The sequence below is a fragment of the Salmo trutta genome, chromosome 15, assembly GCF_901001165.1.
Source record: "Salmo trutta chromosome 15, fSalTru1.1, whole genome shotgun sequence".
NCBI lineage: Eukaryota > Metazoa > Chordata > Actinopteri > Salmoniformes > Salmonidae > Salmo > Salmo trutta.
Window position 1 is genome coordinate 26,679,956 of NC_042971.1, and position 24,936 is coordinate 26,704,891.

Below are 24,936 nucleotides of genomic sequence, written 5' to 3' on the forward strand. Positions count from 1 at the left end.
AACAGTACCTTGAGTCACAAAGGGGCATTTCATGAGAAAAATAAAATAGATAACACCTAGGAAAAAGAAATGACAAAAAAAAACTTCTATACCTTTCTGGACTTTTCACATCCATCCAAATAGTTGTCCATCATCGAATTATATTTGATTTCAGTCTTCATATCACCGGTGTTAAGTAGGTGCTCATACAAATTAACATTTGTTTTATGTCAACTATGCTCGAGGTGCATACTTTCCACAATACACTCCTGTTTCCTATTGGTTCTGAAAGTGGTCCCCATTCCAAACCACAACACACATAAGTAAAAGGTTAAAAAGCATAAACAAACATATATATCGACCCAGTCCACACAGCGGTGAGTACATTTAATAAAATCTCCACCTACAGAGAGAGAGTGAATAGATGTGTTCACTTGGTAAGAACATACTTTTTTAGGTCCAGTTTTGAATGGAAGCCACCACACTTTTTACCAAAGCGAAATAATGCTCAATGTTAAATACAAGTCACACAACCTCAATCTAAACGATGGTAACATTCTCTCTGTTGTTTGTTCCGTTTAAACAACAGAGGGAACCCAAAATGTTTCATATGATGTCACAGTTTAAAATGAAGCATTTAAACGAGTCAGGAAGCCACCGCTGTCCTGATAAACAAACAGCATTGTCGTCGTGGTACAGTGTTAAATCAGTGATAGCTCCTTTTCCAAGATATCATATTTGGAATATATGTCAAATCAAACATGAAAGCAACTTCACCTCTTCAACCTCATTGTCATATCAACCACCTCAGCAGGACAGTAACTAAATTGAACAGCAATGCTGACTGTGGTGATGTAGAAATGAAATGAAAAGTAATAGATAACAAAAAATGACTTTTGGCATTCCCCAATTCTCCCCCACTGGCCCTTTCAACATGGTCTCATCTTAAAGCTTAGGCAGGTCATTCACAAAGAAAGAAAAGATAAATGGTGCACACTCACATACATGCAATGTGGTGTTGACTGACTGTTTTGGCAACTGAAAATGGTTGCATCATGACAAGACCATGTACAGTCCAGAGGCTGAGGTGTGATGGTAGTGGCATAAGGCCGTCTCCAGTGGTAATTCCTAGTGACACACACGCTCCTCAACTGTCATCACCCATTCAGGAGTGTTGTACCATATGGAGTGACAAAACTCACAACAAACAGCTTGTGATAATCATAAAAACCACAAAATTATTCTGTCATGAAATTCCACTAGGATGTAAAAAATATTTCCTGGCATGTGTTTATGTATAATACATTGGTGTAAATTTATTGGCTGGACAAAGTTTGTATATTGTTGGAACTACTGAACTGTTTTGTCTTGAAATCATATCCTTTGTAAAAATGTCTTAGATACAATGATTGTATGTTCTTTGCTCAGAAGCTATGTATCCCTTATTTATCACCATCTCCTTCAAAATCCTATAACCCTTTTACAGCTCTAGTTCTAATTTTACACACAAAGCTGGAAAAATACAACTAAATGTGCGATTTACCTGTTCAGTATATACCAAGATGAAGGTAGTATCACTTTATTAATGTTGATTGCAGTAAGTACCTCACAACCTAGATTGATCTCTCTCTTATAATGAGAATATTCACCTTTGATAATCAACATTATAGTTTGGAGATGTCTTCCGGTCATTTCGCATTAAAATGAATCCTATCAGTATTACATAGTTTGTTTTTTCCTATATTACAGCTTGGCTAAACTGAGGCATCTTGATTTAGAGACAAAGGGTGAGTACAACACCAAAGAAAACATTAAAAACAAATTATTTTGTCAGATTCAAAAATCTTCATGAGAGAGGATGTAAAACCCAAAAATGTCATCACAAAAAAAGAAATGCCTGCCGGGGGATTGCGGTTCCATTCAGTTGGAACAGAACAAAAACATCATTGTACAGAGAATAAAAGGTGAAAATAATGAATTGAAAATGCCTCTAAGTTCAGCATAGCGAGGGTGAAATAATGTGCCTTCTACTTTCCTTATTCCAAATTGTGGCAATCTTTTAAATGCGCTGGCATATCTAATTTGAAAAACAAATTGAAGAGACAGAGGAAGGAATACAAGTGATCCACGGTGATGAGGAATTGGCCCCGATACAAAGAAAACAAGGACAGTTTTCGAGACCAATTGTCCTCTACTGTCTTCCTTTAGATTATATTTCTGTGTGTTTGTGTTTTGAAGAGGGGGGAGGGGGCACAATGTTATTTATGGGTAATAATATTTTCCTCATATTCATTTTTCGAATATGATATGTAAAGCGTTGGATGTGTTTTGGAGCTTTCAAAAGGTGTGGAAAAAAAGAAAGGTGGTGGTTGAGACCTGGCATGCTCACAGTATAGTGGAAATAGGATTCTTATGAGCTTTTGGTATGCAGGAGAGGACATGTGTGCGAACAAAGTGGGAGAGATGAACAGAGCCGCTGCGTAATTTTACCCTCATAGGAAAGCCAACAGCACAATGATAATGAAGAGAGTGGAAGAGGGAGGGGAGCAACAGGGCATGTTGATGGGGGTAAATAAAGAATGAATAGAAAATAAATTCAGAACAAGGCACAGAATTTTCTGCAAATGGTTGAACTAAACAAAATTCGTACCAGCAGTTTTGGGAGGTGTCGCATGGTGACGCTCTCTTCTACAGTGATATCTGGCAACCCCCAAACCCCCCACCCTTACCAAAAACCTCCCCTCCCAATCTTTCTACCTTATACACACAAAACCTTTCCTCCTCAGCTGCAGAGACTGGACAATACATTGTTCAATCCTGGGCAATGACCCCTAAAACCAACCTACCCAACCTAATCCAACCAATTCTCAACCCCAAGCAACCCCCCCTCCCCCCAACCCAAAGACAGCGTGGTGTTCCACAGAAGACAGTATTGGGGCCCTGTGATTTCTATATGTAGTACTCCTTCTTCTCGTCCGAGTTGTTGTGGCCCCCCTCTGCGTTGATAATGGCCGTGTCTGCATCTGCTGCATCATCGGCTCCTTTAGCTTCATGCGTGAAGTAGGTACCTGAAGGGGGGGAGGGGGGGCAAGGAATGATAAAATGGACACTTCATTGCTAAGCTCCTGAATTCCTACTCAAGTTTCCTTGATATTAAGAAGCAAATCATTGAACCAAAACAAACCATGAGGTTTATTGTAGAATATTTGATCTCATAAAATACATTATTAAAATATAATCATATTAAACTCATAATTATGTCCGTTGGCACACCAAAACAAACTCTAACGGAAACTGTAACTTAAAAGTTATATATCAGCTGCTAAGTTTTTAATTCTTGTAGGTCAATTATTTATTTGCCACTGTAAACCATTACAAACAAATAATTGTTTTGCCATTTTTTGTTAATCCTTGCCTAGTTAAATAAAGGTTAAATATATATATTTTTTAAAACCTCTCTGTTGGCATTCCTAGTGTGGCATTCAAGATTCGCACATGGATATACAGATTCTGCTTCAGCTCGACTCACAACTTCAAATTAACCTTGCCAAGTTCACCGAACGAGTGGGAATGAGCAATCCACTTCAAACTTCATTTCTGACAGGGATTATTTACATCCCAACACTGTTGGGCCTGATAATGAAGGCGATAGCCCAGATCAAATGGAGAAGGGCAGGGAGTAATTTAGAATCAAAACCAAAACCAAGGGCTGCACTCCAAAGACCACCCCTTCAAAAGTACAGTAGCCATAAAAGAGAAGAAATCTGATTGGGTTCAGGCGGTATGGTAGAATTCCTAAAACAGTGTTCAGGGGGGAGAGGGAAGTGGATTTTTGATAGCCCAGGACAATATTAGTATGATACTGAGTAAAAGAAATCATGACATTATAGTGTGTCTGTGTACTTTTTAACCTTGTGATTCCACAGAGGTGCTTCTATGGATAGAAAACAAAAGGGTTTGTCACACACCTTTGTGTCTTGCAAAGTACCGTCCCAAAATGATGAGTAGACAGAGCATGGCAAAGACAACCACAGCCACCACTCCTCCAATGACTGCATGGTCGACCGCTCTCGGTGCTCCCTCTCCAGCTCTGGAATCTGTAAGTACAGTAACAGAAACTGCTTTTAGAGAATCCACAAACAGTGCATGCTAATGGAGGACATCACACCCACTTTGGTGGATCTCCAAAGAAATAATGATAACATTAATCCTTCATAGTATATTGTCAGCTACTCCAGCCTAAAATAAACAAATGCTGTTTGCAGTTGGAAAAAATGGCGAAATGAGAATTGTGAAAACATTTCTGAAATCACAGCAATAAAGGCCATGAAGATTCTTTCTAAAACACACAATATTATTCAGGGAAAATTTATATTTTATATTCCAGCTTCCACCATAATGAAACTAAATATATTTACATTTTAGTCATTTAGCAGACACTCTTATCCAGAGCGACTTACAGTAGTGAATGCATACATTTCATACATTCTTTTTTTTGTATTTTTTTGTACTGGCCCACTGTGGGAATCGAACCCACAACCCTGGTGTTGCACACACCATGCTGGCGTTGCAAACACCATGCTCTACCAACTGAGCCACAGGGAAGACATAATATATAATGAACTGAATTTTATAAAATGTCCAGAATGTGGTAAGAGTTTGGTTTATGAGCCAAAATTACTGTTTTTGGAGAACTGCTATACAAAATTAATTTACATATCACATAGCATGTTATCCAATTTACAGTACGAGCATGCATAACTCTACTGTGGTTGGCCATTTAACTGAATGGCAGAAGAAGATAGTGGAACATTTAAACATGATTTATGAAGTGATACGGGTGGTTCTCAACTTCAATCTACCAGAGCAAGCACCGCTGTTCAAATAAATCTGGACCCTGCCCTGTCTCCAGTCAGAGCTATTGAAATACATTTAGCCTGCAACGACTAAAAGTGCAGTTTCCAGGCAATTTTTTTGAAAGATTTATACCAGTTTGGCCTGAAGAACAAGGCAGGCCTCAGAGGCTCCAAACCGTAATGATATGTGAAGGTTATTGATCATGTGTAGGGATCCATGACAACCAAAAGTTAATGGCGGTTTGTGGACTTGATTGGTTCTTCACGGCGCAAAGGAGGAAAATCTTTCATCAATAGCTCACACTCTGCTAGGAAATGATTTTGGGTGAGAGAATAGATAGGAGATCGGGGGCTTTCGACAAGACCTTACGTCATTGAGAGAGGGAAAAGTTTCAGATTCAATGAGGGATTATACATTTGTAAAAGTGAGGCTTTGGTAATAGCCTATGCCATATCACAGCTACATTCCTGTATACTGTATATCAAAGACTAACCGATTCGATTTTGTCATTCCGGGCGTTTAATTCCAGACCTATGTATGTTTACAGGTGCATCATCTTCAAAGAGCTATCCCGAAAAGATAGGAAGGCTAGAGGGAATGGAGAAGGAAGGAAAACTGAACAACCGTCCTCTTTCCAATCGACTCACATCCACCGCACTCATCGCTAGCCTGAATCCCAGCTTAAGGAATTACTTGTTAGACTTGCCACAATTTATTAAACGATAACGAAGAGAAAGAGAAGCCCATGCTGTTGGGCAACATGGTCACCCTCTTCCTTACCCAACTCACCTCATAAACAACTCACTGGTAATACTGGGGGGAGAGAACAGGAAGGGGGGAGAGAATGGGAAGGGGGAGAGAACGGGAAGGGGGGAGAGAACGTCACAGTGCTACCTGCCAAACTCAGCCAAACTCAACCAAACATTACTTGATAACCCTAATAGGTTATTTTGACTTCAGATTTCCTTTTTCCGCGCTGGGCAGATTCAATTAAAGTCTGCAGAAATCCTTCTGACACTTAATTCGCTCTTGTCAGGGAGGGAGGTAAAGACGTGCGCTAACACACTTTCCTATTAAGATGTTAATGTGGACTTGGGCTACGCCAGTCTGTCATCCTAGGGGATAAACAGAGGCCTATGGAAATGTCAAGGAATTTTGCTCTCTCCCCTCCCCTTGAATAAAATGACTTCCTTTTTCTGTACTGGATGAGGGACTGGTGGATGAGGGAGGAGGTACTGGGTCCATGGTGGGTTTGACATTCCACTCAGTACTTGACACTAATTAACATAAACTGACAAATGGACTGGGCTCGGGGAACCGACTGTCGCCTCCCATCCTACATCGGGAGTGATCTGACCCCCAGTTGACCCCCACCCCTCCTTTGCCATCTCTGTCGGCCCACCCTCCCTTGCCAGCCTCAGTGCAGCGACTGTAGACAAATGACAGGGGGCTAGGGAACACAGGCAACAAAAATCTAACTGTAGATTGGAGTTTATGATGGATTGCAGCGAGGGGCGTCACTCAGGTCATAACGCAATCAGAAGAGGGGGAAATTGTAATTTGATAAAAAAGTCCACTGTGAACCAACATTGTTGCATTGTGTAATTTTAGAGAGGGCCAGATGGTTTGGAAATGAGTTTCTTCACTCTCATAACACAAACCAATGAACGCCTAATCTCATCCAGCCCATTCTGCCCCAGGAATATTCAATAATTCACAGAGAATTGGCATGGTAATGTAAACCCCTGAAATGTCCCTCCATCGAAATTGACTGCAATGAGTCACTTAATTATACGTATTGCATGGTGCTTATAGATGAGTCATTACCACCAACAACAATCCTTGTTAAACACTTAGGATTTAATGGTATAAAACTGGAGCAAACAGATATTGGCGTTAACAAAAATATAACAAGTTGTATATTTTCAGTTGATTGACCCAAAAATCTTTAGGCAGATTAACCCTCCAGCATGTGGATTAAGACCAAGACTTTATTCAATCAAAAACAGGTATACGATAGTTTTCAGGGTGAGGCAACACAACAATTCTTCATGTGTTGCACACTGGAAATTATATCCAGTTGACTTTTTTGTCTCACACAGTGCACCTGGTTTAAAATGAATCCAACTGTGCATTCTCGCAGCACAACAAAGTGTTGTTATGTCTAACCTAGAAACACCTGTTTCATGTTTTGTCTGAACAGGGCCCGAGTGTAAACGTCAGTAAAACCAAATGCTTCTGAAGCCGAAGTGCCAGCACCCAGTGAGCACAGCTAGGTACTCAGATCTCTTTATCCTCCATCACCCATCTTCTCCACAGGTGGCCCCCCCGTGGAGAAGGGAGATTGTTACAGACATGGCGAGATGGCACATTGGTGCTACCAGACGACGGACGTATTTCTCCATCCCCGGGCCTGGGGTGTTCCCCAGATTACTACCCAGACGCTGGAGCCCCCCCCCCCAAGGCCACACACTAGTCCTTTTAATTCTGCATTGTTCTTATCCCCAGGCTATCTTAACCCTGGGCTAAGCTTTAGACCTGGGCTAAGGATTCACACTTGTATTCCAAAGCACTGGGCTTACGGACAAACACACATTCTATCTCTGCCACGTGACCAATGTTAAATCATTTATTTACACATTATTTCCTCTTGCTTCTAGCCTTTTATTTCCAACAGTGATGGTTTGAATAAACCGTGCTGTTTGCCTGTCTGACCACGGAAACAATGTTTCACTTTTGACATATGATATCGCCCCTGTACAGTGAATGCTGTGCATGGACGAGACATAAACTTTTCTGATCCAGCCGAAATCATGCAACAATAATATTATCATGGATTGCTATATCCAATTAAATGTCAATAGAAAAGCTATGAAAACAGATGAAAATGAAGCATTTGCTGCCCTTCTAGTTGGAGAGTTTGTGGCTTCAGTTGGCTAGCTAAGTGAGATGTTAGCCAGCCTGCAGAGCTATCATTTTTGTTAGCCATAGCAACCAATGTTTTTGCATGGATAAAAGTATTTGGTTTCCTTGTCAATTTTTTGTCCTCAGATGGGAGTACTATAAATGTACTTATGAAAATACCATGCAGAACGCGTCACAGGCTTCACAAGTATATGTAAATTAAGTGAAAGTACAGCTTTTGTGATTGGACAGTGAAAATTCTATGTGTTGTTCTTGACCCCATTTCACACTGGCTATTTTGGCACCATGTTTCTGGGGCTGCAGTACACTGCAGTATAACTGCAGTTAGAGTGCAGTATAACTGCAGTATGTGGCAAATACGGCGTCCAAAATAACAGTTTTTTTACTGTGGTAATTTTGCAGTGTAAATGCAGTTAGAGTGCAGTATAAATCAAACTTTATTTGTCACATGCGCTGAATACAACAAGTGTAGACTTTACTGTGAAATGCTTACTTACAAGCCCTTAACCAACAATGCAGTTCAAGAAGAGTTAAGAAAATATTTACCAAGTAGACTAAAATAAAAAGTTATAATAAAAAGTAACACAATAAGAATAACTAGGCTATATACAGTGGGCACCGATACCGAGTCAGCGTGCGGGGGTACAGGTTAGTTGATGTAATTTGTACATGTAGGTGGGGGTGAAGTGACTATGCATAGATAAGAAACAGCGAGGAGCAGCCCGGTGGCGATTTGGCTAATTGTTCAGGAGTCTTATGGCTTGGGGGTAGAAGCTGTTGAGGAGCCTTTTGGTCCTAGACTTGGCGCTCCGGTACCGCTTGCCGTGCGGTAGGAGAGAAAACAGTCTATAACTTGGGTGACTGGAGTCTCTGACAATTTTATGGTCTTTCCTCTGAAACCGCCTATTACACAGGTCCTGGATGGCAGGAAGCTTGACCCTAGTAATGTACTGGGCCGTTCGCACTACCCTCTATAGCGCCTTACGGTCAGATGCCGAGTAGTTGCCATACCAGGCGGTGATGCAACCGGTCAGGATGCTCTCGATGATGCAGCTGTAGAAACCTTTGAGGATCTGGGGACCCATGCCAAATCTTTTCAGTCTCCTGAGGGGGAAAAGGTTTTGTTGTGTCCTCTTCACAACTGTCTTGGTATGTTTGGACCATGATAGTTCGTTGGTGATGTGGACACCAAGGAACTTGAAACTCTCAACCTGCTCCACTACAGCCCCCCTCAATGTTAATGGGGGCTTGTTCGGCCCGCCTTTTCCTGTAGTCCATGATCAGCTCCTTCGTCTTGCTCACATTGAGGGAGAGGTTGTTGTCCTGGTACCACACTGCCAGTTCTCTGACCTCCTCCCTATAGGCCGTCTCATCGTTGTCAGTGATCAGGCATACCAATGTTGTGTCGTCAGCAAACTTAATGATGGTGTTGGAATCGTGTTTGGCACGCAGTCATGGGTGAACAGGGAATTCAGGAGGGGACTAAGTACACACCCCTGAGGGGCCCCAGTGTTAAGGATCAGCGTGGCAGACGTGCTGTTGCCTACTCTTACCACTTGGGGGCTGCCTGTCAGGAAGTCCAGGATCCAGTTGCAGAGGGAGTTGTTTATTCCCAGAGTCCTTACTTAGCTTAGGGATGAGCTTCATGGGCACTATTGTGTTGAACGCTGAGCTGTAGTCAATGAACAGCATTCTCATATAGGTGTTCCTTTTGTCCAGGTGAGAAAGGGCAGTGTGGAGTTATTCTGCAATTACTGCATCCAAAATACCAGTTACTCCACTTTTACTGCAGTTTCAAAATGGTAATCTTTTTTTCTAAGGGTGGGCTTAGGTGCAGTGTAAACGTGCCTGCTATGGGCCAACCTGGTGGGCCAGCCTGGTTACGCCATTTCGATACAGCTATGACCGGAAGTGACTTTTCGGAGCAGGTTAGGAGAGCATTTTGGCTAACCATAAGACTTTTCCTAACCTTAACCTAATTATTTTAACCTGCTACATTAATTATCCTAACCTACTGCGTAAGTTCTCCTAAGCTGCTACCAAAGTCACGTCCAGTTGTAGCTGTATCGAAGTGGAGTGTTTTTAGGGAATCTCGGAAGCTCAACTAAGCTCATGCAAATGTAACCGATGTGAAATGGCTCGCTAGTTTGCGGGGTGCGTGCTAATAGCGTTTCAATTGGTGACGTCACTCGCGCTGAGGCCTTGAAGTAGTTGTTCCCCTTGCTCTGCAAGGGCCGCGGCTTTTGTGGAGCGATGGGTAACGATGCTTCGTGGGAGGCAGTTGTAGATGTGTGCAGAGGGTACCTGGTTCGAGCACAGGTAGGAGCAAGGAGAGGGACGGAAGCTATACTGTTACACATGGCGAGGGAAAGTGTCTGAGGTGGAAAGTTAGAATTGCATGCACATATACAGGCAAGGCTAAAAACAGGCCTCAAAAGCCGAATGATTTCAATGAATACTATTTACCATTATGTCCAGAAAGGTGATATCTTATTGTGAACTGTACAAAGAAAGTGCTGAATAGATGGGAGCAAAATGAGTGAAGGTAAAGAATGAAAATTTGCAACCAACAACTTTTGCTTTTAGAAACATCTATGTAAATCTAAAGACAATAATTATTTTCAGCTGCCAGAATACAACACTCAACCCAAGGAAAGGTGATGTATTGAATTCAGAGAGCCGTTCTCTCCTTTGTATGGAGAAAATGGTAGACAGAACGCCAATAGGATAGTCTCTAGATCTCCATCAGACAACAACTGAAACTCTGAACTTGAGTACAAACATCCAAGTGACATTTAATTCTGGGTTTTCAAAGTCCAAGACAAAAACCTAAAGAGAAAGAAGTATAGGTCCCAACAAAGCTCTGTGTGGATACAGGACCTTGGGGTTGAAGTGAAATACCAGTGTGAACACAGTCTTGATGAGGGGAAGGAAAGGATGACTCTCAGGGGGTGTCCATCTACAGACCACAGTGGGAGTGCTATCATGCGGGGTTACTCTCAAACACACTTTCCTGATAGAGTTGGTGACCGGCCCCTATAGGAAGTCACCCGCGGACAATGGAGTCACGTTTACACTCGCTGAGGGCTGGTTAGCTTGAGAGGGTCGAGGCACTCTGCTTTCCACACCTTTTGTAACCCGAGACACATCCTCCAACACTCAGAGAGGAAAACACAGGCGTGATGTAGTCTATAGCGTTTTGCTGCTGTGATGTGGCGACATGTCGTGTGTGAGTAGCAGCACCTTCCTGAGGTGTTCAACAATTTGGGATTATTTTGGACCAAAAACACCGCCAAAGAAGGAGCGTTCTTTTGAGATTGGTCCCCTCACGCTTTTTCCAGCGGGACACCGTGGGGTAATTTCCCTCCCTCTCTCTTGATCTATCCATCTATCTTGTCAGTGGGAAAGAAGAGAAAACAGAAGAGTCTATGTCTATACTGTTTGCTGAGAATGTATTGTACCCAGTCACCCACACCTCCCTGTGGTTTCTTTACAGTCTGGGTTCTGATCTAGCCCAACACACTCCAATTTACCACCAAACAACTTGAATGACAAACGCCCAAGCTATATACTAGAGTCCCACAGGGATCTGACTCTGTCCTCCCTGCTCTCCTTTCCCCCCGCATTCTTTCTTTCTCTCCATGACTGTTTTGCTAAGCGTCGCCAGAGGATAGAGAGGGTGAGTGTTTCCAGCCCTCTCCCAGTTGTTTGCTGTTTATGTGGAGAGATAGTGTTGGTTTTCTCTCCACCACCGCCATCCATCCCCGCTCTTGTGAGTGGAGCCTGTAGCCACACTTGATCTTGCTCTCAGAGTCAATTACTTCGCTTCCTTGGGATAAGGCTGCTGTTGTTTTTCAGCATCCGGGATTGGGGCGCTCATTGTCAAGTTCTAATAACTTTCTCAAATGAAGCACACGATAGCAATAGGCCTCGATGCTATCCTCTGGTGGACAATTAAAATGGTATTCAGTCTGGCCTATCGCCATCTCTCCTTGTTTTGTTGCCTTTTGACATTTAGCACGCACACACAAACACACTCATATGAACTCTTTCAGTAAATCTCCACCAGGTATTTCAAACACATTAGCCGAGCCAATTCAATGAGCATCGCTCACTGAAATCAAGGATACTTTAAGTGTTTCCTTGAAAATATCCTCTCTGTTTCAATATGCAAAATGTGTGAATTACCGAGCCAATTTCAAGAAAGGCCACTCCAACAGCTTTTCAGCCTGCTTTTTTTCAATGCTTATGGTAAACTGTTGCAACATAAATAAATCCCAATCTGAGGTCACTAACTCTCTTGGTACATAGACTACTATAAAGTCTATAGTGATCCATACAATGAGGTAGCCTATATTTTCCATTTGTATGAACTATTCTAGAAAGGTTATAGGCAAGCTTAAAGAGACGTAGGCCTAGATTCAATCCGGGCTGTGGAAGATCCACGTTAGAGCGTGATTGACATTTAAAGGTAATTTCCGATTGAGGAGCTGACATATGCAGCGTTTGCCGTGTGTGAGTGTGTGAGAGTTAATTTCTGTGAATTTGACTCTCTTATGAATGAATGGTAAGTGTATGTGAATGTACCCAAGTGAGTGTGCTTGTGTGTTTCTAAGTCTCTGACTGAGTCTGTAAATATATGATTACATTTGTTGCTTTCTGTGGTATGGAAACTGCGTGCCCGATCATGGCGGTGTGTCGCTCTGGACTGTCATCCGCTGAGGTCTGTATGTGTGAATAATGAGAAGAAATAAGGAGGACATGCCATTTTCAGCTTTAATATCTCATGATTAGGGCCTAATTAGATGGCTCCACAAGGAGGTGAAGCACGGCAACAGGCCATCTTGGGCTCTGCTGGAGTGTGTTGCTGTGGTAGTGTCCACAGGGCAAAACACGTGTACAAGTGAGTGTATGTGGGACTACTAGATCATAACTCTGAAGTATGTTGTGTCAATCTTGTATATCACACAGGCGCAATGGTAATACTACATAGCAGCATGTTGATATATGTGTGCTATCCTTCTCAACGTCATACTTAAGCAGGTCTTATACGTTGAAGGTATAAGGTATGAAGGTCAGTGTTTTTACCAAACATCAATGTGCCGATAGAGGTTAAGGATTTGTGAAAAAAACGAATTCACCGTGAAAATGTTCTGATTCAAGTTTAACTTTACTTCCACTCGCATGGTGGTTGTCTTGGCATTGAAAAGAGTGCATCACAAGTCCAGTGTAATTTTATTACTTGTTTTCTCTCAGGTGCCACTTTTAAGATGGATGTGAATTTCCATCATTCCCATACATATTAAATAAAAATTGCATTACTTTTATCCTTAAACATATAACATTTGTGCATTGTAATTTCAGAATATGTCCATAACGCAGTGCCTTCAGAAAGTATTCACACTCCTTGACTTATTCCACATTTTGTTGTGTTACAGCATGAATTCAAAATGCATTATACATTTTTTTATCACCCATCTACACACAATACCCCATAATGACAAAGTGAAAACATGTTTTTAGAAATGTTTGCAAATTAAACTCTTCAAGCGCTGTCAAATTGGTTGTCTTGTCATAGATTTTCAAGTTGATTTAAGGCAAAAGTGTAACTAGGTCACTCAGGAACATTCAAGGTTGTCTTGGTAAGCAACGCTAGTGTATATTTGGCCTTGTGTTTTATGTTGTTGTCCTGCTGAAAGGTGAATTTGTCTCCCAGTGTCTGTTGGAAACCAGGTTTTCCTCTAGGATTTTAGTATTGTGGAGTAATAACTACAATGTTGTTGATCCATCCTCAGTTTTCTCCTATCACAGCCATTAAACTTGGTAACTGTTTTAAAGTCACCATTGGCCTCATGGTGAAATCCCTTAACGGTTTTCTTCCACTCTGGCAACTGAGTTAATACTACTTTGACATTGTGGGGTATTGTGTGTAGGCAGTAACTCAATCTCAATTGTATCATTTTCAGGCTGTAACAAAATGTGGAAAAAGTCAGGGGGTGTGAATACTTTCTGAAGGCACTGTATGTCTGTAGTAATTGTAGAATAATAGTGTTTCACAATATTTTTCCAACCCAAATTATTTTTGTCCTGACACAAAATTGCACCTATTTGTCAATAAAAGTATTTTCTTGTCGAATAGGAAGGCTGCACCCTCCCTGTCTTCTATCGGTGTAATTTAGAGGCATGGCCATCTCTTCATGAGCACAACCAATAATGGTTTTATTGTGAAGGTGTAGACTACATTGCATGGATTTATTAAACTTTTTAAAGTGTATATGTTCCAAAGGTTTGTATCAGTGGCTTGTGTAGAAGCCAGGAGATGCTAAATGTGTTTATGTTAATTAACAGTCAATTACTGTGAGACCGGCAGTTATTTGCTTGACAATCACCGGCTGATGAAATTTCGTGACCGCCACAGCTCTAGTTGAGACCTCACGCTGTTAAGATTTGAAAATCCAACAGTTGTATTAGAAGGGGTTGGCGCTGGGGGGCTGTGTGTGGTGTTCTCCTAGTTTCCAGAGGGGGGCTTCATTTTATATGTCGCTCCTTTAAGTACCACCATTTGAGTAAGTGTACGGTAAAGTCAGAGGCAGTTCAACAAAGAACAGTGAATTAAATGACACAGAGGAAATGGCTTAAAAAAAAACAAATTAACAAGAGGATTTGTCTCCGTGCGCAACTTGCCAGCGACACATTTACCCAAACCACCAGCTGGGAAGATGTGTCTCTTTCCGCATTCTCTGAAATATAAATCATAACCTCCGAGAGCGTGCGGAAACAAGGTGTCCACGTGCCAAACAAAGCACGCCGCCGTTTCGCGAGTGCGATCAATTTGTAGGGGAGGAATGCCAACCCCTGGGGGGGACACGAAAGTATCTCATTCAGATCAGGCAGCAGGCTGATCTGAATGACAGGAGATCTGCTAATTGGATCTTCTAATCTGGTAATTAAGCATTAGTGATTGCAGTGGTGCAGCTGTGCTGCCTGCGGATAGGAAGAAAATCAAAAGACAGCAGCATCAAGCAGGTGGGTGCCATACAAAGCTACATACATATAGTACATGTGTTACTGCATAGCCTCATTAGATATAACTGCATCACAACTGCACTGTCTCTGCTGCTAAAAAGCCCATTGAGACAATCTAATGATGTCAGTTTAATATTTTGCCTCCTAGATAATGTACTTGTAAATAAAGTAGCCCAGCTTAATACAAGTCAAGAAGCCTTTTGAGACAGAATGTGTGTGACTAGACATTGGTTACTGCTTGTTTAACTTGTAAGAAAGAACGTGTATACAAGTTGACAGACAGTCAGATGAGTGTGTGCCAAAAACTTAATTAGTTGGATGGTTTGATTCTTTGGAGTGAATTTATTTTAATTCTCACTAACCAACAAAATGTAAAAAGAGAGGTCAAACTGTTCTGTTTCTACTTCCTTTACAGAAGAGAAAGCATCAATAACAGTGTATTCTCCTTTTATTATAAATACAGTGTTTATTTTCAATAATAATTAGCTATTTGAGATATGTGTTCCAGATAGAAGAATCCCACTGGGCAAAAAGTGGTTGAATCAACGTTGTTTCCATGTCATTTCAACCCAAAAATCTAAAAGATGATGCATCAATGTGGAAAACTGTTTGAATTTGCAAAAAATCAACATAAGGGTCTTTTGTAATTTTGTCACCCAACATTTAACCTAAATCCCAATGACATGGTGACATTTTTTGTTGAATTCACGTTAATCGACAAATCAACAAAATGTAATTTAAAACTAGATGTTGAACTGACTTCTGTTCCCAGTGGGGTGTCTCTTTTTATAAAATGACAAACCGTGATTATAATTAGCGATTACACTGAAGGATGGCGTATTGAAGACAACAACCCGGATCTATTCAATTATATTTTCACTAAATGTCCTTGGCAGACAACCTCTGGGGTTGCTTTGAAAGGGTTTACAGTTAAACATATTAACAATCTAATTACTTCAAAAACATAAAACTCAGGTGAGGCTGAATAGAGAAAAAAAACAAAATCAAAGTTATCATTTAATTTCCAAAATCATGATCTGGGATAGCTTTGCCATTTTGTTCTAAATTGTTTAGTTAATACATTTAATCTGGGTGCCATGGTAACAGTAGACGGATAGGTGGAAGGCATGACGTCTCTCCAAAAGCTGTTTCAATCCATGGAAGAGTATTATTAGTGCGTGACTAAGGCTTCTCTATTATGAGATATGGGGATAGTGGGGAAAGGTGAAAATAATGTAAATTAATACAAAGTCTTTTATGGTTTTCCCTACACTTGTACAGCTATTATGTACATAATGAATGAGAAATTGGGTTCTGTGCTTTTCTATGAAGTCCCCTCTCCATTCACGGAGTTTGGGGTCAGGATTTTACTGAAAGAAAAAAGTATTTCACTCATTGTGAAAATGAACCAAGTTCTCTGAGTTGCATGCATCTTCTGTCTCTTAGGAAAGACCTACATTAATTTGGATGTTTTCAATAGAGCTCTCTCAGTATCTTGGCAACCATTTGAAATCCTCATCGAGACTTTGATATAATCATGGACTAAGAAAAATATAGACCCAACAAACATAACTGACAAGTAAAATCTATGATTTTTATTTCTTTATTTTATTTCACCTTTATTTAACCAGGTAGGCTAGTTGAGAACAAGTTCTCATTTGCATGATCTCTAAACTAAGAAAGTTTGAATAAGAACTAGTTCATGGTTCCCTCCATAACCACGTCCTAACGTATTCCAGCGGCCTACTATGTTTGTCAGGATGTTCAGAGGACTCGACAGGCCCAGAGACTCTGCAGCTCATCTCCTAGATACACCGCCAGCCCTGTTAATGGGAGGCAGAGGAAGAAAAACTGAACAGCGGAGCAATAACTGCTTTTGCTTCACTGTTTGCCCTTTCTTCTCCTCTACCGTCTGTTTATCGTCCCCTCTCCAATTCCCCACCCCTCTCTGTCACCAAGCTGCCCGGAGCCTTGTCATTACCGTATTGGCCGACAAACTCCCCAAGATTTATATTTACAGTAGCGAGGGTCGGACAGGAGTGGGCCGCCGGTGTGGCGCGGAGGCAGGGGAAGGAGAGGAGGGCAACCTTTACAAGCCGGTTAAACCAAATGGATTTTTAGCTTGACAGAGAGTGCCTGAGGAGTCTTTGTATCAGACAAACAAACCACCCCATTAAATTCCAGCTGCTTTAATGTAGTTGTGGGCAAAGAAAAAAAGGAAAAGCAGAATATCCTGTGGCAAGTAAAGAATTAGGGACAGATGTTGTGGCAGGGCTCGGTTAAAATTGGACTCTGATGTTGCTTATTTTCTTAGTGAGTCAACATCTAGATCCCCCCACTGTGTGTGTTGGGGTGCCATGTGTATATAACATGACAAAAAAAGAATTATGTAAATATGTGTAAACAACACAAGACACCACTGGGGACCATTTGTCCATTGTGCGAGAGCCAGGGGAAGTGAGTTTTGTCAGGGCTAATCCAGGATAAGATGTCCCTTCCAGGGAACAGTGCAAAGCCTGGGGCGAGCAGGTCCCGTTTGTCAAAAGCTTCCCTCATTTCCTGAGAAAAGACGGATAAAGGCTAATTCTTGTCCTTGGCTGCCATGGAAGCAGTCGACCCACACCGGCGAGCATACGCAGAGGTTCGCATTGACAGCCATCACCTTTGCCTCACTGCGGTGGTGGCCATGTAGAAGAACCCTCTGGGGAAAGGGTTCTACATGGAACCCGAAAGGGTTCTACATGGAACCCAATAGGGTTCTACCTGGAACCAAAAAGGGTTTGTTCTTCAAAGGGTTCTTCTATGGGGACAGCCAAAGAACCCTTTTAGGGTCTAGATAGCATCTTTCTTTCTAAAAGTTTACAGCTGGTTGATGGCTTTGAGTTGGACAATGAAACCTCCACAAAAAGCAGGCAAAAAAAGTGGAAGGAATAAAATGTTGCAATGCATGAATGTCAGCCTAGCAGGGTGTTTTCATTTCCTAGCTGTAGGCCACTGTGAGCTGTCATTATCAGGTTTTTGGGTGATTTTTGGTCCCTTTCTGAGGACATACAGCACAATCCTGTAGTGCTTTCTCGGTGAGGCCATTGTTCACAAAGCACGCAGTGATAATGGAGTCCAGAGTGTCGAGAAGAGGTGATCTGTAATCCAAAACCTCACCTCAAAGGGGTCTCTGCTCTCATGTATATGAATTATGGGAAATTTTTTACATCAAAGAGCGTCTATTATCCCTCTATTCCACAGATCGGCTCATTTTTCAGCCAGTCATTGTACCGGTGCTTTAAAAGGCTTGTGACATTCAGAATGTACATTCTTTCTTTGCGGTGTAGAGCTTAAGAGCAAACCAACCAACAAATTAAGGCAGATTTGGAAACACATTTCCTACAAGAGGCCAAAACAAATCTTTACACCATGTAGAGAACTGAAACCCAAAAAACTACTGGCTAAGAAGCCTTGCCAGAGAATTACAAACTGTACCTCTGTTTACCCAACATTTCAAACAGGGCCATGGAAGTGAAAATGGGAGAATAATTGAAGAAAATGGCTTAAATGAAGGGCCAGAGCCTTGGAAGATAGCATTTGGCGTGGGCTGCGAGCAATGGAGAGGAACTGCAGGTGACTGAGGAACTGTTGATTCAGTAGACAAAGCTAATTTCCACACTCATCTGCCCCACTGCTAGAAACCACCCCCACTGATTCTCGCTTCCCGCCAACCACCAGGGCGTCTAGGCCCAAGACGGCCCCTCGGTGGTCCATTTAATGTCAGCCGAGGATGAGTTAGAGAGGGAGAAGAAGGAGGGGAAGAGGGTCCCTTTTTGGTTGTCTGCCTTAATAGTTTGCGAGTCTCCTGGCTAATTATGGCAGCATATGCGCCTCACCTGAGAGAGCCCCACAAGTGGCAGGCTCACAGACACAACACGTGCTACAAACACACACAGAGCGTGCTCAAAATTACAAACGCATCTCACATGAAACCCACACATACATGTACCATCAACATGCTAAACTTATGCCATACATATTCAGCTCACGTACACGTACACACAGACAGATACAGCTCTCACGACATACTTGCCATTTAAATGCATGGTGTGTCTACACAGTCTCTCACCTAATTTCCCACCCGTTAGCATGACTTCCAAATCCAGTGGACTAAGGCAGTAATCAAGGAGTCAATGAAAACCCTGACAACTCCGAGAGACCCGAGAAATAAACACACCGGGGGAAACAATAGGATTCGTCTTGTGACGAATCCTCTAGGTGACTCAAAGTCGTGTTCCCGTAATTTACTGACCAGGTCTGAATATTAATGGCATACAAAGCCTAGTTTATAACTGATTGTGCCCACATTTTCAGATATGCATCTGCACATGGTATTAAAATGTGTCTCTTATCTGTCCACTGTGCAACCAGATTTTCTGGTCCCTCCCTTTATCTTTATTTATTTAAGACACATATTGATGCCATAAGTCAATGGTGCCACCTGTCAATGATTTTAGAAGGCGGGATAATGATGATTTAAATCAGGGATGGGCAACTCCAGTCCTTGGGGGCCGGAGTGGTGTCACACTTTGCCCCCATCCCTAGCAAACACAGCTGATTAAACTAATTGCATTCCAAACTGAAGATCATGATTAGTTGAGTATTGCAGTCAGGTGTGTTAGCTGGGGCTGGTGCAAATGCGTGACACCAATCAGGCCCCCACGGACTGAAGTTGCACATCCCTGATTTAAATAGTTTCACTGTCCAGATCCGTCTACACTTGTAAGATATCAAGACACAATGCATACTTCAATACCTCCTGAGGTGGTCAGGAAGATCTGATCACAATCAGATCACAATGTATCTTTTAATCATCTACACCTGTCTGAAAATGTGGGCACAATCAGAATGTGGAAAAGATCAGGAACAAGGATGCATGTTAGAACCAGGTATAAACGGGGCTCAAATGTGGCAAACTCTGTTCCCTATTAAATGGAAGAGATAAGTCTTCCGCTTCATCTGCTGCAGTTCCAGCTGGGAGCAAAGTGGCCCTTATTCCGCCGTCTTCCCGCTCCACCATCGCTTTCCCAGTGGCTTCCTGGGCCTAGCTCAATTATACCCTCCTTCTCTCACACACCGCCCTGACAGGCACGTTGGCAGGAGTGTCTTTTCCAGCGTGCTCACCTCTCCAGATAGAAGATTAGCAGGCAGAGCTCGTTATCAACTAATGGAACAGACTTTAGGCCTGTTCCATCCTCCGACCATGCCCTTTTCAAAAAGGAAGTGTGGATAAGAGCAGAAGATTCTGTTGAAGATATAGAGATGTAGCCCCCATGCCAACCCAAACAGGGGCTCTCAAGTGTAGCATTATGCAGAGCAAAATGTCTGTTTCTTGAAACAAGAAGTTCAATAATGCTGGCTTCTCTCTGCCACAACAAGCAGGGGCATCACCATGGTGACAGCTTTCAGGGGAGAGGTAGTTAGCTAGTGCTGGCACTCTTCGGCATGTAAAACAGGCGCGCATCAGCAGAGGCTCAGCTCATGTCAAACAGAGGCTTAAGTTACTTTGCGCTGAGACAGAGAGAGAGAGAGATACATAAATAAGCTGTTGCTTAATGTTCCCAAGCAGCAAATGTCACTTTTCCTGAGGATTGCAGGGAGTTTACTTCAGATGTTTTGTACTATTGGGGGTGACTTTGTGATTGCTTCAGGAATATGAATGAAATATTCTGAGTAACATTCAGAAAATCAGAGGGCTCTCAGCTACACATTGGGCAATGGTGAGATGGTATTTCCTGGCCTTGAGGTAATTCAAGCATGAAGAACAAGGTAGGACAACAACCAAAATCATGTACTCTAAAATGTCATGCATGAAATGGACACACACAACCCCCCCCCCCCCCCCCCAAAAAAAAGCACACCAGTCCTTGAAATTCAATTGCATTACTTTGACCATGAGGTGAAATAGTATTGCCTTGCCACCACCACACCTTCTGCCTTAATCTGTGTGGGGATCTGAAATAATACTGACACTGGCTTTACGGCGGGCTTCTTGCAGATATCTTTTTTGCAATCACAAGTTACTTAAGGCACATCATCAAACAACTGGCCTGGACATGCTAGCCTCATGTTTGTAAAGGCCAGAGTGAAACGTGTTGGCTTTGGAAATTAACAGAGAGAACGAGGGACCAACCCTGAATGCATTCGCACAGCGCAAGACAGAGGACACACTCTGAAGAATGCATTCTTTGAGATAAAACACCAACATCATTTATCGTAAAATAAAACACACAAGATGACACATTATTGATAAATCAGATTGAAAAAGTCAGCACCCCAGGCAGTTTGAAACTAAATACACAGTGGGTCAGGTAAAGGAAACGCTGTGAATACCGCTGGTGCCAGTGTGTGGCGATAGAAGTGCTGTCTGACAGCGAGGCTGACGTGCTGATAAGGGTTTGATCTATCTGACCAGGACAGCAATGCGTCTCCCGGCCCTGCACTGTAATTCATATTCCTGAGGCAACCCCACTTCAGCTCTACGCCGCAAAGGAGTAACAACAACTTGGCCTTGTAGTATCCATCTCCAAAGCAACTGAATAGAGCTTCAGCTAGAGTGAAGCACTTCTGACAAAGGGGACGATGCAAAAATGTAGCATAAATACACAAATGGGACTGCTTTACTTTGGTGGTAGTGTACTGGTTACTCTTCCCTATAGTATCTTTCTACCCCCTTCAGTCAAACCCCACCCCCCTCTTATTTATGTAACATCTTGTTTCTAGGCTTTACCGAGGGTAAAATAGATTTATCAGAGAGCAGAAACATCTCCCAAACAGTGAAAGGGCACCAAAACAACAAGAACACATTTTGTAACGATAGAATGCAAATGTGTAATACTTCTGCGACAGCTTAATATTTCACATTGACCTGTGTGAAACTTGTTTTGTTGGTATCTTTGTATTCCATGAACCTTGAATGACTCAAATATTTTTTAAGGCCACTGAATAGGTTTCTGAACAGAATGCAAAGGTACAGTTTTATCAATATGTCTATCTTGCCGATAAAGAAAAGCTATAATGCTATACTCAGAAGCTAGCTTAACCTTAAAAGAGAGTTGCATGCGTCTTACTGATCACAAACATTGATTTAGCAGTTGGTGTGAGATAAAGCTGCTTGACATTTTGCATAAAACACATTTCACACCAGAGTTGGCATTATGTTAAAGGTTACTTCAGGATTTTGACAATGAAGCCATTTATCTACTTCCCCTGAGTCAGATGAACTCATGGATACCATTTTTATGTCTCTGCATCCAGTATGAAGGAAGTTAAGAGGTAGACTCAGCAAAAAAAGAAACGTCCTCTCACTGTCAACTGCGTTTTTTTCAGCAAACTTAACATGTGTAAATATTTGTATGAACATAACAAGATTCAACAACTGAGGCATAAACTGAACAAGTTCAACAGACATGTGACTAACAGAAATTGAATAATTTGTCCCTGAACATAGGGGGGTCAAAATCAAAAGTAACAGTCAGTATCTGGTGCGGCCACCAGCTGCATTAAGTACTGCAGTGCATCTCCTCCTCATGGACTGCACCAGATTTGCCAGTTCTTGCTGTGAGATGTTACCCCACTCTTCCACCAAGACATCTGCAAGTCCCCGGACATTTCTGGGGGGAATGGGCCTAGCCCTCACCCTCTGATCTAACAGGTCCCAGACGTGCTCAATGGGATTGAGATCCGGGCTCTTCACTGGCCATGGCAGAACACTGTCTTGCAGGAAATCAAACACAGAACGAGCAGTATGGCTGGTGGCATTGTCATGCTGGAGGATCATGTCAGGATGAGCCTGCAGGAAGAGTACCACATGATGGAGGAGGATGTCTTCCCTGTAACGCACAGCGTTGAGATTGCCTACAATGACAACAAGCTCAGCCCTTGATGCTGTGACACACCACCCCAGACCATGACGGACCCTCCACCTCCAAATCGATCCCGCTCCAGAGTACAGGCCTCGGTGTAACGCTCATTCCTGCGACGATAAACGCAAATCCGACAATCACCTCTGGTGAGACAAACCGTGACTCGTCAGTGAAGAGCACTTTTTGCCAGTCCTTTCTGGTCCAGCAACGTGCCCACAGGTGACGTTGTTGTCGGTGATGTCTGGTGAGGACCTGCCTTACAACAGGCCTACAAGCCCTCAGTCCAGCCTCTCTCAGCCTATTGCAGGCAGTCTGACTACTGATGGAGGGATTGTGCGTTCCTGGTGTAACTCGGGCAGTTGTTGTTGCCATCCTGTACCTGTCCCGCTTCTATCTCTGACAGGTTAGTGTGAGGAGGTAGGGAGGGGGACCTCTAGTAGGACCCCTCCGGTCCTTTCTTGTATGACACCTGGCTGGGGTGGGTCAATCTGTCTTTGGCAGGCTAGTGCGAGAAGGTAAGGGAGGAGCCCTCTAATAAGACCTCTTCAACCCCCCCTGGTAGGACGCTGCATGTGTGATGTTCGGACGTACCGATCCTGTGCAGGTGTTGTTACACGTGGTCTGCCACTGCGAGGATGATCATCAGTCCGTCCTTTCTTCCTGTAGCGCTGTCTTAGGCGTCTCACAGTATGGACATTGCAATTTATTGCCCTGGCCACATCTGCAGTCCTCATGCCTCCTTGCAGCATGCCTAAGGCATGTTCACTCAGATGAGCAGGGACCCTGGCCATCTTTCTTTTGGTGTTTTTCAGAGTCAGTAGAAAGGCCTCTTTAGTGTCCTAAGTTTTCATAACTGTGACCTTAATTGCCTACCGTCTGTAAGCTGTTAATGTCTTAACGACCGTTCCACAGGTGCATGTTCATTAATTGTTTATGGTTCATTGAACAAGCATGGGAAACAGCGTTTAAAGCCTTTACAATGAAGATCTGTGTTATTTGGATTTTTACGAATTATCTTTGAAAGACAGGGTCCTGAAAAAGGGACGTTTCTTTTTTTGCTGAGTTCAGTTTCGCAAACCAATACTAACTAGCATTAGCACAATGACTGGGAGTCTATGGTATCTTCTAGCACTTACCACAGACTTTCAGTCATTGCGCTAACGCTAATTAGCATTTAAGATAACGCTAGTTAGCAACTTTCTTCATACTGGACACAGAGACATAAAAATGGTATCCATGAGTTCATCTGACTCTGGGGAAGTAGATAAAGGGCTTCACTGCCAGAATCCTGATGTATCCCTTTCAGGGTGAGAAGGGGTTAGATAAATTGTGTGTATACAGTACCATACCTCCCTCCACAGCTCCTTGCCCCAAATACCTTTACATGTCTGCATATGTAAAATCATATCGGGTTTCACCAATGTCCTATTTGAATAGTGGAAATTGCAATAACTTATTCTGGGACTTATAGCAATTATAAGTGATACATCATAGGCAAGGCAGACATTACTCCACAAGGTTAACATTACCCTTGTGACATGGTATTTAGAATGGCAGTTAACTGCGAGAAAGCAAAATTATAACCTGGCTACATGTACCACGTAGCATACTACAGTATGTAGTCAAGCTTCAGTGCCTTTCCCCCTCAGAAAACACCACTTACACACTGCACACCCAGGCTGGTGCTGCTACTCAAAGAACAAGTAATAGGGCACTTCCTATGCCTGAAAAGCCAAGTAGAAGGGCACTCCATGTCTCAAAACACTAGCTGCATACAAAAATGTCTTGTCCTCTGAGGTCTATGAATAGTCTGCTGTTTGTGGCCCATGTGGACAGAAACCAAGCGGTAATTATCTGGCAAACTGAACAACGTCGTCTGAGTACCAGGTGATCTATCACCTTACAAAACCAGCCATTTAGACATCATTTAAATTCATGATTTTCTTTTTTGAGGCAGGTCAATATTTAATACTTTTGTGCGCAAAATGAGAACACTGGAGGCAAATGTCAACAAGTACTTATGCACACTCATGTGTTGTCATGGAGATATTATCTGGTGTTCAATTAAGAGTGGCCATTTTGATTAAACCCAAAAGGGGTGTTTTTTTTAATTAAAATGTACTGGCGAGGATTTCTAACACAAATACACACTAACAGACAGAAAGACAGGCGGACGGACAGACGGACAGACATAGACACATGAAGGATGGATAGTCATACAATAGACTGGACCCATTCTGTA

The 24,936-nt window shown here is 42.4% G+C and overlaps 1 protein-coding gene across 5 annotated transcripts in view; it reads right to left on the bottom strand.

The window, feature by feature from the left end:
- Window positions 1–334: 334 nt before the first annotated feature.
- Window positions 335–24,936, bottom strand: part of cadm1a (cell adhesion molecule 1a) — a 413,170-nt gene continuing 388,568 nt past the window's right edge. For all 5 annotated transcript variants that reach the window (XM_029690810.1, XM_029690813.1, XM_029690812.1 and 2 more), the window contains 2 exons: window positions 3,948–4,076; window positions 335–3,047 (listed from right to left, as the gene is read on the bottom strand). In XM_029690810.1, the coding sequence (XP_029546670.1) occupies window positions 2,929–3,047; window positions 3,948–4,076 (248 nt within the window). In that variant the 3' untranslated portion in view covers window positions 335–2,928. The remainder of the gene's footprint in view (window positions 3,048–3,947; window positions 4,077–24,936) is intronic.